At 30.2% G+C, this 18,916-nt stretch overlaps 1 protein-coding gene, 1 non-coding gene and 1 pseudogene across 3 annotated transcripts; 1 reads left to right on the plus strand and 2 right to left on the minus strand.

The window, feature by feature from the left end:
* Positions 1-6,101: 6,101 nt before the first annotated feature.
* LOC129318016 (uncharacterized) lies at positions 6,102-6,808 on the plus strand (annotated as a pseudogene).
* An 890-nt stretch (positions 6,809-7,698) lies between these two features.
* LOC129296455 (U1 spliceosomal RNA) lies at positions 7,699-7,858 on the minus strand. Its single transcript, XR_008589799.1, has one exon. It is a non-coding gene; the product is annotated as a U1 spliceosomal RNA (small nuclear RNA).
* Positions 7,859-13,128: 5,270 nt separating this feature from the next.
* On the minus strand, positions 13,129-16,699 carry LOC129293275 (protein ROH1-like). 2 transcript variants are annotated; one of them, XM_054931158.1, is made up of 3 exons: positions 15,022-16,699; positions 13,551-13,753; positions 13,129-13,464 (listed from the first exon to the last, which is right to left on the minus strand). In XM_054931158.1, exon 1 carries the CDS (start codon positions 16,332-16,334, stop codon positions 15,126-15,128), a length of 1,209 nt encoding a protein of 402 aa, XP_054787133.1. In that variant the 5' UTR covers positions 16,335-16,699; the 3' UTR covers positions 13,129-13,464; positions 13,551-13,753; positions 15,022-15,125. The 2 variants fall into 2 exon arrangements, with proteins under 2 accessions (XP_054787133.1, XP_054787126.1); XM_054931151.1 differs by having other exon boundaries at positions 13,129-13,753.
* Positions 16,700-18,916: the final 2,217 nt, after the last annotated feature.

Genomic DNA, 18,916 nt, shown 5'->3' on the forward strand with positions numbered 1-18,916 from the left:
ATCAAATCTTTTGAAACCATACACTTAGCTTCACACATTGCAAAGGAAAAAAAATGAAAACAAAGAGACTTGACTAATAGATGAACTTTCAATCCAAGACAAATGAAATTGGGCAAAACGAATTTATAGTGTAAGAATAATAATTAAAAATATTACTTATGAAAGAGAAATTTTAAATGATGGAGACAAATTTAATATAAAGTTATAAAATGCATGATCATGTGCAATTACCATATATCCAACATGACGAAGGTGAGATTTATCAAAAATTATAAAATATATGATTACGTGCAACTACCTTGACAAACTTCAACGTACTCAAGGATGAAGAGTCTTCATGAAGGAATAAATAAATAGGAGGTGAGAGGAGATTGGTGAATGAGAGAGGAGCCGAAGAGAAAGAGGATTGTGTGATTCTTTTTTTCTTTTAAATGATGAGGAAACAGAACATTTAAATGATATTAGAAGAGAGAAAAAAAAAACCTTGTATGCTTTGTAAATTCTCAATTTGACCTTGTGTTTGTGCATTTAAAAATAAGAAAAAGATTATAGAATGTTATAATCTGATAGGAGAGTGGGAGAGATAATGAGAGAAAAATGAGGGAAAATAAAAATTGAATTAATTTATTTTAAATACAATAATATTTTATACTTGAATTTAAAAAATCCCAATTTTTAAATGATATTAGAAGGGAAAGAAAACCTTGTGTACTTTGTAAATTCTCAATTTGACCTTGTGTTTGTGCATTTAAAAATAAGAAAAAGATTATGGGAAGTTATGATCTGATAAGAGAGTGGGAGAGATAATAGGAGAAAAATGAGGAAAAATAGGAATTGAGATAATTTATTTTAAACACAATAATATTTTATACTTAATTTTTTTAAAAAAAATATAACATGGTGCTTGAAATTCTATATTTTCAAAGGTGGGAAAGTTGGGAAGTTATGATAATGGATGAGATTGTAGTAGAGAATTTTATGGATAAGAAAGTGGTTTATGAGAGTTTTAAATATAATACTTTTATTATTAATTAAAAATATTAACAAAAATTATTTACATATAATACTATTATTTTAAGGATAAAGTGGTTTGCGGTTCTACTTTTATATATATATATATATATATATATGAATAGGTATTTTTTAGATAGATATGTTTAAGATTTTTAAAATTAAAATTTTAAATTATGAGTTAACTGAAAAATTATATTTGAGATTTTGATATTATGAGACAAAAGTTATATTTTCAAAATACAATCTTATAAATTTAAAAAATAAATTTACTCATAAAATTCTTCTTCTGGTTATGTTGTGGATTGGTATAATTTTTAGAAATTTATAGATAGAAGATATATTGATTGAATTAAATTAAATTTAAAAAAATAAATTATAATTTGGGAAGTTATTTGTGAGATTGTGAGAGAAAATATTAAGGATAAAGGAAAGTAGTTTTTGTCCATTTTTAAAATAATAATTTTGTATAGGAATGGGTATCATTTATATAGATATATTTAAGATTTCAAAAATTAAAATTTTAAATTGTAAATTAATTGAGTAATTATATTTGAGATTTTGAGATTGGGAAGTTATATGTTCAAATTACAATCTTATAAATTAGGAAAAAAAATAAATTTTCTTTTTTTCCAACTTAAAAAAATTAAATTTACTCATAAAATTCTTTTTCTAGTCATGATGTGGATTGGTATAATTTATATAGATTTATAGATAGAAGATATATTGATTGAATTAAATTAAGTTTTTAAAAACTAAATTATAATTTGGAAATAATTATATTTGAGATCATGGGAGAGAATATTAAGGATAAAGAAAAGTAGATTTTGTCGATTTTCAAAATAATAATTTTATATAGGAATAGGGGTATCATTTATATAGATACATTTAAGATTTTTAAAATTAAAATTTTAAATTGTGAATGAATTGAGAAATTATATTTGAGATTTTGACAACATGGAATAGAAGTTATATGGGAAAATGATAATTAAGGAATCCCTAAGGACATTAATCTTAATTAAAGACTATAAAATTTTGAAATCCCAATTAAGTATTATGGTCCTTAATTAGAATTTTAAAATTTTATGTTCTGTTCTTAGGGTTTGTACTTAATTGAAATTTTAAAAAATATAGTTTGTCTTAAATACTTTTGAAAAAAAAAATATGAAAATACCCACAAACATAGCCCTAGCCTTTCTTTCTCTATTTCACAACATCTCCTTTTTTTTCTTCTTTCTCATTCTTTGTCATTCCGTGGCGTCTCCTTGGTAGCTCCAGTGTTGCGTCAATCGCTGGCAACAAGTCTACTCCAATATTAGTTCCCATATATATGTCACACTCTCTACTGTTGTTTTCTCGCACTCTTTGCCATACCTTCAACTGCCATTGGTCGCACTTGATGTCTTTTGTACTTTGCATAACTGCAAAGGTGAGGACTTTCATCTATAAAGTCTAAAACTTGTAGTATTTTGTGGTTTTCAATTTTATATCCCCATAAATTGTATAGTTGACATCACTTAAAATCGCACTTGAAGTTCCCCTTGTGTATGCTGAACATTAACTTCCATTTGCCTGGGTTTTGCCATCAAACCCACTTTTCCTTGATTGATGAATTACGTGGCCATAATATTTCAATTAGTCATCTTTCACGATGTCATTCTATATTAGGCAAATCAAAGTTTCTTTCCTGAAATCCTTCATCCCCTCAATAGTAGTGATCCATTCTTTTACATAGACACTATCCAAATTGTGCCATTATTTCCCCAATTTGTGCCTCTTTTTTGTGAGAAAAAGCACCATATTGCTTGTACAACCAATGTCTCTAAGCATTTGAACTACCCCCTTCTGAGAGGAAAACATCCTCAAGAACATATTTTTGCAATTGATACGCTCAGTGAAAGGATTCACAATTAGGACTCCTCACTCTCCCACTAATGGTAAGGGCTCTTGCTGTGCTGCAGGTTTCAACAACCACTCTTTAGTTAGACTGCTCAATTGTCTTGTCTCATAGTCTGTTGCGTGCCTTAATGCTTCCTCATCATTCTTGTTGGTGTTGTTTTCTCCGTTGTCTTCTCACCTCTTACTACGCTAAGAACCCCTTAACCAACACATTTCATGGCTTCTAACATGTACTGTCTTGACAATTTTTTTAACTGAAAACACTGTAAATATGGAATGAAGAGATGGTAATAATAGGAGATAAGTTTGACAGCTAGCTCCAACATAGAAACAAAGAAATTTTGATAACAATTCAAACAAAAAGATCTTACCAAGCCAATCAAAAGCTATGGCATGATAGTCCTTGGCGAGAATAGGAAGAACTTTGCGATAAGAATATGCCTGTCAGTAGCATCAAATTGACGCTAAAACTATTTGTTATCAATGCAAATAATTAGGGACAAGTTAACTCCAGGTATTTAGGATAGCATTTGCATATCTAAGAAAGTTTGGGAAGTAAAATTGATGCCAGATTGCTTTATCTAGCAACTTAAGGATTTAGGTTGAAGGTTCTTTGCAAGATTTCAGGCTTCTTATATCATTTGGTCAGAAGTTTTAGGCTTATCATCCCATTCTTATATAAAATTAAGTTTGAGCATGAAGTAATGTTGGGTCTACATCTTTCCCTCCTCCAACCTCAGAGGGTGGTTTGAAGTGAAACATAACAACTAAGAATTGTAAATTAAACTCATTCCTTGTTAAAAACTTGAAAATAACATTATACAAAGGAAACTATAAAGGAATGAACAATGTAAAACTTCATCATACAAACTTGGCACCTAAATTTTATGAGTTAGATTTATGTGAGAAATAGCTGATAATTACAACTCAAACTGTGGATTGATATCACTGGAGGGTTATCAACATTTCTGCTTTCAACACGAAACCATTTATTGCAGCAAATCGCTTAGGACAAAATATGGTTCAATTAGTAACTTCTTAGTATCACAAACGAAAATATTTTCAATTCTTGCCTCAAGTCCTGAAAGTTAGAGTAAATATGTTTTATCTTTACATGTTTGTACATCTTTTACAAAATCGTGATGATTCTAACTCCAAAAACCAAATCAGCATCTACTTTCCCAATTCCATTCTTTTCATTCCCTTATTTTCTTTAGCATGAATAAACAAGATTACTGATCCATGACCATTATAGATACACAATGTCACTTCACTTGAAAAAATCACCAATGGCTTGAGAACTAGTCCCCATTGTTAGTCCAAAGATTGGATCTTTAGCCTTTTCGTCAGTGCCCAGAATTGAATGGCCTTTCACCTTAGAAAATCATAATTTTGTTTTTCAAGCCAAAAATAAAAAGCTTCACAATATGTCTCGGGAATTTGATATTTTAATAACTTCTTTTTGTCAATAGATCAGCAATATGAGTCATCTTGAACACTTTACAATGCCCACCATTCTCCCTTTCTTAAATTAAACCATTCATTACTTGGACTAATACTCAATGACTACACTTCTCCCAATCTCTCTATCATGTCCTATATTCCTCCCTCTCCCTCTCAGTGATTGTCAAGTGAGATAAGCATGCATATATTATCCCTCCCTCTCTCTCTTAGTGATTGTTTGAGTTTATCTTTGGGAGAATGACAAGTAAGAACCTTGTAACAAAGTTGATATTAAATTAGGAATTTTAGTACTGAAACATGGGAGAAGGAGTACTGAATTTGAGAACTTCAATATTAAAAAAAACCCTAATTTGACATCAACTTTCTTTTGGGGTCCTTACTTGTCATTCTCCCTTTATCTTTTTACTTTTATGTAGGCTTTTGAGATTAAGGTGTGCGTATATATAGCTCTTGTGATTTTACATGAACGTATCCATAAATATGCACGCTTAACATGAATTGGTTGGAGTCTGTGGAATTATGAATCAGGATTTTTATGCACAAGAGCACATGAGGGCAGATAATTTTTCATGCCCAAAAAGAAGAACAAAGAACACAAACATAAGCTATTACTCCTTTAATGTTTAATGAAGGGTAATTTTGTAAAGTTAGATATGTTTTGTATCCCATGGTCCTTAATTGAGATGAATGTCCTTAAGGGGTCTTAATTGTCATTTTCCCAAGTTATATCTTCAAATTACAATCTTACAAATTGAAAAAAAAATAAATTTACTTTTTTTGCCAACTTAAAAAAATTAAATTTACTCATAAAATTCTTCTTCTACTCATGATGTGGATTGGTATAATTTCTAGAGATTTATAGATAGAAGATATATTATTAAATTAAATTACATTTTTAAAAATTAAATTATAATTTGAAAAGTTATATTCAAAATCACAGGAGAAAATATTAAGTATTAATGGAAAGCAGTTTTTGTCAATTTTTGAAATTATAATTTTTTGCATTCAAAATAATATGTGGCTGCATAAAATTATAAAAAACTTAGTAAAAAAACTTGAAAATAAATATAAAAAATAAATCTTACATGGCTGCATAAAATTGCAAGAATTATAAATAAGTTAATAGGAAGTTGGGAGATAATACTTAATAGAGAGATGTAGGAGTGAGGTAGTTTTGTTTATATTTTAAATAATAAATAATAAAATATAAAAACATTAATGGCATGTGCCATCACGAAACTTAGGCGGTTCTACTCATATATGTACAGATATAGATGGTGTACCAATGCTACTCGTTCCCTTCACAATACTGTAGAAATTCCGACACCCGGGGGGAGGGGGGCGCGAATATAAAGAATTAATATCTAAAATTTTATTTTCTTATACTGTTTTTATTTTCGAGCACGTAATCAAATCATATATATTATGACACTTTGAAGAAGTCTGGAGAGAAGTAATCTAACGTTACAAGTTCCCTTGTCCCAAAAAGCATTATATATGTACGTTTTAGTAACACAAAAGTCGCAGACATGCAACATTAAAAAACGTGATATAGCATTATATAGTAACATAAATACTACATGGGAAGAAATAAATCTGTGCTTTATCCACTTCGCAATCCTTAATCCAACTATATATACAAACTGTAGCTGGAATAGGTACCAACTCTTGTGAAAATCCTCGTCTTTTTTATTGACATTCTATCACAGTATATATAATTCCATAAAATGGAATTATGGTTAGATCTGAAGATCACCAAAACCAGACATGATGACATGACCTTATTTGTTTCTGATGATTTTCAGTGTGCCAAAGACCGTACAACAAACAATAATATCTTCTTCTCTAAAGAAACTGATACGAAGTTCATCCTCAATGCCCGTCTCAAAGGTCTCCTGATCATTAATTTTATTTTTCTTCCTTTATAATTTCTTGTTTTTACTAATAAACTGTATGCATGTCTGTGAATGTAGGGTATAAGAGAAGGAGCATTGAGATTGAGATTAATGAAGATGGGAGTGAGCTGTAGGTAAGTGGAGAGAAGACAGTGCAGGAAATGACGATGATGCCCTTGAAGATGAAGGAGGAGGAGGAAGTGAAGATGGGAGGGTTCAGAAAGATGTTCAAAATCCCGGAAGGAGCGGACATGGATGGGATCAAAGCAAGCTATGAAGAAGATGAATCTATATTGAAGATTGTAATGCCTAAAATGACGAAGGGAACAACAGTTAATAGGGTTGGAATTCAAGAAAAGGAAGAAGAGTTTGATGAAAAACCAGAAGAAGAAGAAGAAGAAGAAACAAGTGGAGAGGTGAAGAAGTGGCGTCCAAGAAAACTGAGCAGGCCATGTTTTCCCTTGACGTTTGGAGGATCCGCTTTTCTTTGGTCTGTTATATTACTTGCTTTGCGCTTTGTTAGATTCAAAAACAAATGACTTGCTTCTCCTATCCAAACACATGCTAAGCCTTTTTAGAGAGAGAGAGAGAGTAATATAACAGATAATGAAATTATGAATCCAATATATTTTTCCTCTCTGACCTCATTCTTTTAGATTCGACATCTATCAAAATAAAAAACTGTTAAAAAAAATAGAATAACCTTTTATGAGAACAAATTTGGTCATGAGCATGCAAATTCAATCCATCAAGAGTTTGTTTTATAATTATACATTTTTTCAGAACCAAACAACCAATTCATATTAACTACGCTGTGTTTTATAATTTAAAAAAAAATAAATTATAACATCCAAAAAAATATTCGTCATTGTTTAGTATGATATATTAGGGTTATTAGAGGTTTAGGGACACTTGAAAATGAAGTAATATAATAGTGGTTATTGGGCTTTTGGGCCTAGACATTAGGAAATAAATGTGGGATTTTGTGAGAGAAAGAGACTTGATTGATTAACTTCAGTTTAAATGATCAATTTGAGGTTGTTTAGATGTTTTAATTGATTGACTAAGGTGTTTTGGCCAAAAAAAAAAATTGATTGGCTAAGGGTTCTTTGAGGTTTTTCAAAATTGGGCATTGACTTTTGACTAATCCTTAAGTGCAAATTTGGAGATTTTAATGAATTCGAATAGTAGGGACGCATGTTTTTTATGTTATTACATCGATATCTAAGTTATGATAGGACTAAATATGAGTAGTGTGTAAATGGGAATGGAAGTGAGATAAGCTTAAATGAGTTCTTAGATGAAATGAGCAAATAAATTAGGAATAAAGAAAAACTCTTTGTACAGACTAATTTCTTTTTTTCAGAGGGCACTAATCCTACTACTACTACAAATTAATACAAACCAATATTTTAAAAACAATAATTGGACAGGGACCGCGCGAACGCAGCCCCTACTTTCACAAATTATGACATAGGCTCTATCACTTGGATAGACCTTAGGCAGACACCTTTCCCAAGTGCAATGGAAAGTACCAGCCTAGGCCATGGGCCTTGGTGATCACCCATTGACCCTGTCCAGGTAAGTATGTTGTAATTGTAAGCCTCACCTCTTTTTTATATGCAGTGCTGCCCCATGTAATCTTTATTGTTGCCGGTGTGGGACTTTTGAAGCTTCATAATATTATATTATAGCACCTAACGTATTGAATATAAACACACTTCGTTAATCACTGAACTAATTCTTTGGTTTTGAATTCGTTATGAGATCTTATAGACTTTTAAATTTGTTAAACTCAAGAGACAGGTCTCACTTTTGTTCACAGAGAGAGAGAGAGAGAGAGAGAGAGAGAGAGAGAGAGAGAGAGGTGTCACAAATATTTCTTGAATTAGTCGTCATTGATTGTATTATTATACATCCTTATTTTTATATACTTAAACTGGGTTTATTATGATGGTTAATGTAGTAAAAATTTCATAACTGAAAAATATCGCTGAAAGAAACCCAACAGACATTGTTGGTTTGCCCCTGTTGGGCCTAAAGTTATAGAAGGCCTAGCCTAATTTTTATTTGAAGCCCAATTAAAAATAACCTTCGCACAATTATTATTTGGTAATATTCATTAATGGATGAAAAGAAAAACAAAAAAAGTCATTAAGGGAATGCAAACATCAATGGATATGAAGAAATGGAAGTGAAAGTGAAACTGAACTGTTTAGCACAAATGAATCTCATTTATCTACAGAATCTGATTCGAATATCAAAATTAGTGAAACTTAATTCTACCATTATACCAACATAACTCACTTCTTTCATAAAATTGATTTGCTTTTAAATGCATGTCAAGTATGTTTTAAAACTCTATTTTCACCTCAATTTCTTCTTCTTTTTCACTTTCACTTACGCTTCTGCTCAAGGTGGTGTAAGCTATGAGGTTACTAAGCCGTTGCTTTAAGCCTCAGAAAATGTTCACTTATACGCTATATAACCAAACATTATTTTTCTTGTTAAACATTAACCGGTCATTATTTTACCTGTTAAACATTACTATTAATTAGATATTTGCAATAAGAATTTATTGTTTGCTTATACCCTACATATAACCAATCATTATTCTTCTATTAAGCAATAATGTTAATTATATCTTCCCATTAAAAATTTATTACTATTGTTAAAAGAAATTTTTTGAAATTAGAATTACTTAAATATTATTCAAGAACAACCATGTTACAAAATTGATTAAATAGATTAGTTCTATTATCTATTGAAAATGAAATGTTAGAATTACTTGCTCACAAAATTTTAATATATGATTTTTTTTTGCTCAAAAACTAAAAAATATATATAAAGATAAATAAATGATAATACATAAGGCCTTTTGAATAATTTCGCTTTAAATTCCAAAACTTGAAGTATTGCGTAAAGCAGAAAACTATGCGTGCAAGAAATCAAGAATTGCGTTTGAAATTGACATGTATTGTATAACCATTATTATTAATTCAAAGGCTCTAATTAATTATTTAATTTGCACGCATGCTTCATTCGACAAAATCCTGACTTAATCCATCAAGCTAACGATCCCATTTTATTATGGCTTTCAAGTTGCAACATCCGTTTCCTCATCTGATTTCTTGGGATTTGTCCCACAAAATATGATTAGTTTTTCTTATTATTGAATCAAATTATATTTAAAAAAATATCAATCAATCACTGCTGAAGAAAATTTACATTAGCTGAGGTTTTCTTATTGTCAAAACTTGAATAGATACTTATCGATTTAAGTTAGTCTTTTATCAATAAATATCCATTTATATTTTAACAATAACTTATTTTAAATTAACAACAGTCAATTTAAATTTTTTTGTTTGAATTTTGATAACAACTAGTCCTTAATTGATATAAATTTCCTCCAACAATCCTTCATTACTATTTTTTCTATATTTAATACCATCTGAATATCATGTTTTTATTGAATAGATCATAAATGATATGATACATTTGGCTTATTTAAAAATTTGTCTATATTTTTGTCTAAGGTATAGTAGAGCATTAAATAAAAAACTAATTTTTAATAGGGATTTGAGTATTAATTTATGATATTATAAAAATTCATATTATTTCCCATCATATCAATGGGTCTATCTTCAACACACACTGGTTTATGTAAAAATTATTTAAAGATAAATTGACAATAACATAATTGTTTAATTTAAAGAAGAGTTATACATTTCAAAAATTTCAACAAAATTATAAGAATATTCATGTTAAGGAGGAGTAGTACTTCGGTTAGAAAAGGAATAATTTTGTTACTGTCTTTAAAAAAAAAACTTGATGACCACCCATTTATTATTAGCAATGTAGATGGAAATAAAATCTTAAAAGCATAAAAGTGATTAGTGTAGTATTACCTAAGTTTTAAGATATGTGTATGTAGATTTTCAAAATAGAATAATGTTTATTTATTATTTACAGAAAAACTGAGAAAATGTCAATATATTTTACTTTTAATTTAATAAATTAAAACTTAAAAGAGATCTTGAACTTTGAAAAATTATTTTTATCCTTAGTAATTACATATAAGTCTCATGGAGCTAATTTATTTACAAATAAATTCTATGAAGTGTAGAAACTACAACTCAATCTCTTAGGACCTAAGCGTAATTTTTAATTTAGGTAAAAAGATAATAATACTCCTATTAAACATATATACATTATATTAGTCAAACAATTTACAACTACTTCATCAGTAATTTATAGCCAAAACTTTAATTTTTTATAATTATAATTTTATATATCCAATAATTAAACAGATTAGTTTAATTATTCAACATGTGAAGTTAAACTTGTAAAAATTTATAGTTATAAACTACTAATAAAATAATTATAAACAATTAATATTAAAATTTATTAGTAATGCATGATTAGTTAACTATTAGATATATGAGGTTGTAGTTGTAAAAAGTTAAAATTATAGTTGTAAATTGTTGATAAATTAGTTATAAATTAATTATTTAATTTATATAATGTATGTTTAATAGGTATATTATTATCTTTATAGTCTAATTTTAAATTACACTTAAGTCTTAAGAGACCTAGTTGATGTAATTTTTCCTTTATTAGATTATGTTAATATATTTTACTTTTATTATCAGTATTTTAATCTAGTACATTATTCTGTAGGTGGTAAATCTTATTGCTACATTATCAGGGATGAAATGAGAGACGGAAAAATATATTAAGTTATTTATTATTTTCGTCTATTGATACTGTAAACTAGTTTTGTTAGATAGAAATTAGGTTAATTAACCGATAATACTTTTTATAAGATTTAACGTCAACTTTTTTATTTAATATTAATGTTAATATCATTGATGATATCCGTGCATCGCAACCCATCTCATGTATTCAGATCTCTCAGTCAGGTGAGGACCCGCGAAGGAATCTCAATACAAAAATTATTTGATACTGTTAGTCAGTTGCTATCCAAAATTCCAAATGATGTATAACGATAATGTTAATAACCACTCAATTTAATTTGATTTAATTTAGTCTCTTCATCTTAAATATCTTTGGTGCTTATCTTTTCTTGTTTGTATACTAGACACAAGAGGGGGAAAAAAAACTGACTATGGCATGTAAAAATCGAAATACATATTTGTTTTTATCTTCATAGTTTGCAGATTAAATTAATAAAAATAAATTTATAATATAGCAAGGTTTTCAAATTCTATTGGATATATTGATTTTCTTTTTTTTATTATTATAATATCCTTTCACATTCTTTTTTTCTTTTCCTTTTTTTTATTTTTGCACTATATCTCGTTATCTTCTTTTACTTTTCAATCTATAACTTCAATAAAATTTCAATCTATAGCTTCCTTTTGAGCAAATTACTTTTTTGAGGTTACTAACCTTTCTAAGGATAATTCAGTAAATAAAATTAGAAATTACAACATTAAATTAAGGGATTAAATTGAAATTTTATTTTGATAAGAAATGATCAAAATTTCCTTCATTTATATTAAGAAAGTTTCCATCACGCCAATGCGACAACGATGTCAGCTGTAAGAGGATAAATACTCCAAGGTGACCAATAGAAAGTTTGAACCTATAATCTCTCATTCATTTTTTTTAAAAAAAAAGTAATAATAACTACGCCACCAATGCCACTTGATTATATAATGCACAATTTTATATATAATATAAAACAAGTTCTCAAACCAAATTTGAATTAAAATAATATTTCGTTAATGCTTACTTGTTACTTCATCACAAGAGTTTGTTATCAATACATTTTACATGTTCAATCTTTTGAACTTGAACCATGAAGTGAACTTTTCATTTGCAAGGGTAATTATAGTGGTGGTCCAATCACTGGCACGGTGAGGATCTGCTGGCTGGCGGTAGGGCTCTAGCTGGCTTGAATTTTTTTTTATTAATAAAAAAACATTTTAGTCATTTCCCATCAAAACATAATTTTACTGGTCTTTACTTGAAATTAAACATCTACAACAACCCTTTGCTGAAAGTCTCCCTTTTTTTCTATCCAATATCACCCATTCTATGTGCTTGTACTTTTTAGTAGATATCAATATCAACATACAATAAAAATGTGTTAAAAATCATTAATCAATTTTAAAGTTTAAACAGTATCATTCACTCTCATTTCCTCATAACAAGGTAAAATTTAAATTCATTTTTAAAGATCTTTACATGTAAATTTCCATAATTTAATTTCTAATTTCTTCACAGTATAATTGAAGGGCATTTTGTTGATTAGTCTGTAGATGTCGCTAGCAAGTCACTACACAGTAGGTAGTAGCTAGAGCCTATAACTCATCACTTCTCCGCATCATTGTGGGGCCACATTAATGTCATCTTCAATAGTAGCTACTTAATAGAATACAACACAATTAATTCAGTTGGTAAGATTTACCTCAACTCACAGAGTTACAAATTTAACTGCTATTGTCAATGTGATAACATTGTTTATGATCAATTTATAACTATCTTTATAAATATTTTTTAAAATTTAAAGATGTGGCTTGACCTTAGCGAACACTAATACCCAACTTATCTAAACTTTTTTGCATATGAAAAAGAAAAAAGAAGACAACATATATTTATGCCACAAGAAGGATCTCATCCTTTGGGACAACATCACAACAACACAGAGCTTATTACCTGAAACTTAGGTGAAGTTAAATGCCACCAACTGAATTATTATTCTTCCAAAATGAGGATATTATGATAAATGATTCTATGTCTTAAGTCCTCCACAGCCACAGGTTCGTTGGAGCTAACTGGCTATAAATGTATTAGCAGTGTTTCAAGACAATAGCATGAGAAATAGGACCAATTAGCATAACAGCCACTACTTTCTGAAGTTATAAATCATGGAAATAGACAAGGCCACTAAAACAAATGTGAACATCACATGACAGAACCCAGCACCATAAATAGCGATAATTGTTAGATAAATTTCAATGTTCTTCTCCACTTGTCAACTCAACACTGTTGAACTTCCTTTTTTTCCCCTTTCTATGACAAAAATTTTTGGTGAGTTTGATTCCAGAAGCTCACCTGAGGAGTGCATGTTCACAGAAGCTGATCCAACCTCAACTTCCAAGAAGGATGGGAGTTAGATAAATTTCAATGCTCTTCCCCATTTGGCAAGACATCATGTGTTGAACTCCTTTACATATAATGTAAAATGCAGGTGAGTTCGGTCCTAGAGGTTCGCCAGGCCAGCAAGGACTAATTTGTGCTATTTGGACTAACCTTAGTTGGCGTGTGTTGAACTCTTGCATCAAGCATGTGTATGACCGTTGATCTAACCTTAAACTTCCTAGAAAGGAAGTTGGACTTAACTTTGGGTTCTTTGCAGCATGTATCCCAATGGAAGTTTATTTCATCTCTCTCCAAAGCAGATCGTTATCATTTAGCTTCTTCAAATGAAAGAATCAAGCCTGTTCTGCATTGAGCTGGAAAGAAATAATTTGGTTGTAAAGCAAAATTTTCCACAGGTGCTACATGTGCAAACAAGACATATAGGGATAGATTATAGAAAGCAAAAAAGAACAGATAGTGGGAGATTTGCAGGACTATTACTCTGAGTTCTAACACAGAAATTTGCCATGCTATGAGAAATAATGCAAAATGGCACTGCACAATAATTCTATAGCATTGTGTGTGTGAGAGAGTGATTTTCAATACCCTGGAGAGTTATACACAAATCTTGAATGATTCATTAGCCTGCACTTAGCTTGGTTCATGGTTAGATTTAGTGAAACTTGAGAGTAACTGTAACAATTGGAATTCTTTCTAAGCAGAGGACAAATGAATTGGGATGCAAATAAGCAGTATTGATATAAAATACAAAAGATATAAATATCAAGCATATTATTTACAAGTCATAAGCAATGCGGCTCATTTTTCAGATTTCGTACAATGCCTGAGAAAACATGATTGACTTTATCCAAATTGGAAAATACCAAGAGCTCAGTTTTCAAGGGTTATCAATAATACATTAATCTGGGACCAAAAAGTTCAGCTCATGTCAATTCAGAAATCCATTCAATTCTGGTTGGCAATGGACCGCTTTATTGACTTGACTTGAAAGTCACAAATTACCAACTCAATCCCATCATCAATGGAATTGCACTATGCTCAGCAATGATATTGTCACTTATGGAAAAGGGAGAAATTTGAGAATAGGATAATACAGGAATCAGATACAATTTGTGAGTTTTCCAATTGTCATTGCCCATTTTCTGCAGAGTATTTCAAGAAACAGACTCAGGAATGCGGTCTCAATAATTTTTTTCTCAACAGAAATTGTACGGAATGAGAGAGAGAGAAGGAAAATGCTTGAACGCTATCAATGTCATTCAAATGTTAATTTACAGAAGATGAAAACAAAAGCTGTAGTATATGAACCAAAAGCAAAATGTACATTGTACATATATTATATTCATGGACAAAATCAGCTACAATGAAGATGAAGCAATTTACAGAGAAATTTGATTACAATAGCAGCATCACAAGGCCAAAAACATACAGGGGAGAAAGACAAACAGAATTGACATCAAATAACTACTTCCAATATTCTAAACTCTATAAATTGTATAAGTTTCAAAATTACTAGAAATATCCCCCCTTCCCATTTCTTATTGCCATAATTCTCATTTTAAATCATCTTGCTTCACAATCTTCCTCCCTTTTCTTCAACTGTTTACCTAATCATATTTACCTTCTGCAGCTTCTTCATTTTGTTCTCCTTGCAATCCAAATCAGGGTTTTGCTCCTACTTGAACTTTTAAGACCCTGGACCAAATGATGAGTACAAGATGTTACTCAAGATTCCTGCTGGTTTAGCCTACCTGCAGTGTCAAGCCCCTCGGTTCGGCCCTGCACAATCTTATGAAATACTTCCCTCACATGGAACTCCAAGGGGTCAAGTCCATCTTTCAAAGTTTCACAAACCTGTGAAACCTCCTGCACTCTCTGTCTGATCTCCCCTTCTTTCTCCTCCGTCAATGGAAAATGTACTGAATCAGCCAGTTCATTCATCATCCTAGTAGATTTCTCAATTTGATGAATCTCCCTTAGCAGGCCACACGAGTTCCTTCGCTCACGCTTCTTCGACTGATCCATAATCCGTTCATGTAGTGATAGCAATGGAGCTGCCCATGAAAAACTCCTCGGAATTGAAAAATGGACCTGGAGTCCACGGTCCTGGCATGGAATTGCAGCAACAAGAGTCCACATTACAAACAACAGAATCGAATTCATAGTAAAAATAACCCCTGCAAGTCCATTAGAAGCCACAAGATCATTCCCTCTTGGAGGATTCAAGTTGTTCCCAATTGCTTGAATCTGCTTAGCAGCAGACCAATTGCGAGAGACACTCCATGAAAGTGATCGAAAACGATGGTGATGATTATGATGATGATCTCTGCCAACAGCGTTGCGACTGAAGGATCGGCTTCTTTGTGCCAGAGACGCATTGGAATCCTTATCATCAAGCATCACAATTGACAATTCAATGAGTGCCTTCTTAGCACGACGAAGTTGTCCCTCGCCTATACTCTTTTGATGGTTCAATGCAAACAGAACAATCTCCAACAGCTTCTGCCATTGCCGAAGCTGATCAATCCCATCTCGTATTGCATTACACACATCTAGAGCTTTCACATTCCGTTCAAAGAAATCACTCATCATTCGATCAACTGGGGGTTTAAACACCAGAGTTCTATGATTGTGAAGAATATACCTAAATTCTTCCTGAAGGTAGATAAACGAATCAAGCAACTTCCCTACCCATGAAAGAGAAAGCAAATCATCCTGGCCAGCTGAAGAGAGATCCAGAAATCGGTCTGTGACCTGTTTCTGAAACGACTCAAGCTCCTGGTCCAAATTAGAGTTTTGATACTGAGGCTGAGGTGTAGCTGACCCTTCCATTGAATGAACTTGAACGGGATCACGACGAAGACTGAGAAGCGCGCGGCCAAAATGAGCTAACGAAGGAGACGAACCTTTAAAGTCAGTCGCTGGCATCCTCATGTAGCCACCCAAATCACGAAGCTCTCTCACTCTTTTAAGACTGTATCACACTATTTCCCCCAATTTGCCAGACCCATTTTTCCAATTCCTCAATTGAATTCCTCGAATTGATTTCTTTTTTCTCCCCTTCAACCTCAAATCACAAAATTTGTTCACTTCAATTAGTATCCCAAATATATAACCCCAATTAGATTTTGAACACACAGGAATATAATGGAACACTAAGCGGAAAAATCGAACCCAGATTTTCGACAACAATCAGGGCAAGAACAAGAGAGAAACAAGGAGAAATGAGAGGGATAGAATTCTGATGGGAAGGAGAGGAATTATATTGTAGCCAATGGGACCGCGTTTTATGGTTGTTAGAAAAGGAAAAGGCTAAAAAAGAAACATAAAAATGATTCATTAACAAATGCTTTCCATATAATTAATGTAAGCTTTTTGGTCCCCAAGGGGGGGAAAAATTAACTTTTAATCCTTAGTATAACCCCGGTGAATAACGAGGTCGAGTGAGGGTGACTCTTTCTTACACGGACCGCACACGTCTCAGACGCGATTCTTAAGATTCTGGCGTAAATTACATGTAGGGACCCAAAGCTCATGAAGCTTACTAAAAACTTTTAAAAATTATATAATATTCTTTTTAGAAGCTAAGTTAAAGGTAAGCTAATTTAATAGAAGGGTCATTCATAGTTGTAAAATTGACTGAATCTCTAAGTAACCCCCTCCCCCACACACACTCTTGTTCTTGATCACTATTACAATGCATTTTTAATTGAGTTATATTTAAAATAAGTTAATTAATTATTTTTAAAATCACACATTCTTTTCTGTATTTATTTCTATTTAATAGAATATCTTAATTAAATAATATTATTAAGTTCACCTTTAATTAAGGTTATTTTAAAAAAACTCATTAATTACACCTTAAAAGATCAAAATGCCTTGTATATTTCAATATCTTACCTCTCAAAGAAAATACCTATTATTTTTAAATAGACTATGTATGTGTATATATGAAGAAAAAAACAAGATACTCCATCCGTTTAAAAACGTAAAACATTTTTAACCGAATTTCACCTCTCAATAAAGTAGTTACCTACTTTTTAACTAACCCTATCTTTTTATATTTACTTCTATTAAATACCCTACAATAAATATAAAGTCACTATCAACAGGGGCATTTTTTTAAAAAATAATGATTACACCTCAAAAAATTAAAAATGTCTTATATTTTTTAATATCAAACTCCTTAAAAAATGGCTTCCATTTTTTAACGGAGAGAGTACCATATATGTTAGAGAATAATGAAGTATTAATTTATTTTTTGCTGGACAATTCAATATTCAACATACCAAGTTATTATTAACATTTGTAGATGGTAGTAATATCTATAAGTTCTAAATATTAGTTTATGATATTTTTATGTATTAAATTAATTTTAATTTATCTACATTTTTTTACCTTAATAACTTATCTACTTCAATTTTTAAGAAGAACTAAAATTGTCATTAATATTAACATCATTATATCAATATCAAATATAAAAATTTATAACTCCAAAAATGAGATTTTCTCTTGGAACACTGCAAAAGGCCATGCATAGGGTTGAGATTGAAATTTATTATGTTAACATACATAAATCTATTAAGATTTATTATATTAAAATTTAGGGAATATTTTGAATTCATTACATATTATTAAAATATTCATTAATTATTATTAAATTTATCTATATATTTAAGTATTTCATATTAATAGAGTATGAAACTTTTTTGGATATATTTTATTTCTCTATTAACTTCGTTCATGGTATTATAGTTAGGTTCAGGTTTTAATTTCACGATTTCTAGGGAAGAAGTTGTGACAACCATTGATGACTTGATGGTTTTTTGTTTGCTTGGTCTCAATAAGCTTCCTTCTTTATTTTTTTCTTTTTCTTTAAAAAAAGAAAGAATAACGACAACTGCAAAGAGGTCAACCTTCGAATCAATTCAAATTTGGCTTTAATACCATAAAAGAAGTCAAAAAAATAAAATAAAGAAAACTAAGAAAAATGTCATATTCTATTGTTATGAAAAATTTACAATATGTAGATAAACCTAATAATAACTCATGAATATCCTATATCTACTAAATACAAAATATTTCCTAAATAAATTTTAATAGATAATATATATATATATATATATTAACATAATAAAAAGGCTTTTACAGATATAATTCATGTTATAGGACCAAACAAACAATCATCCTAATATTTATTATATGTTGTATTATAAATGTTTTATTATACTTTTAATGATATATTGTTATATATTAATGATAAACCTCTTATAAATTTTTAACAATAACCCATTGTATATTAATGATTAATTTTTTGTATATCAATATAAATTGACGACAATCTTAAATTTTTAAAAATTTCATTCATATTTCTGGGCACAAGATTTTTTTTCCCGGCCAATGTGCCAATTTATCCCATAATAAATCTCTATCTCCACACATAGTAAGGTGATAAATCTTGTTTATGCCAAGTAATAATTCTTTTAAATAAAACTTAAATTTTAAACAACATAAAA

The sequence above is a fragment of the Prosopis cineraria genome, unplaced genomic scaffold (genome assembly GCF_029017545.1).
Source record: "Prosopis cineraria cultivar Desert tree isolate PC_DT_omini unplaced genomic scaffold, ASM2901754v1 PC1, whole genome shotgun sequence".
In the NCBI taxonomy this organism is placed as follows: Eukaryota; Viridiplantae; Streptophyta; class Magnoliopsida; order Fabales; family Fabaceae; genus Prosopis; species Prosopis cineraria.

Excerpts from the sequence above, each read along its gene's own strand:
- LOC129293275 (XM_054931158.1), bottom strand. The coding sequence starts at position 16,334 with ATGAGGATGCCAGCGACTGACTTTAAAGGTTCGTCTCCTTCGTTAGCT.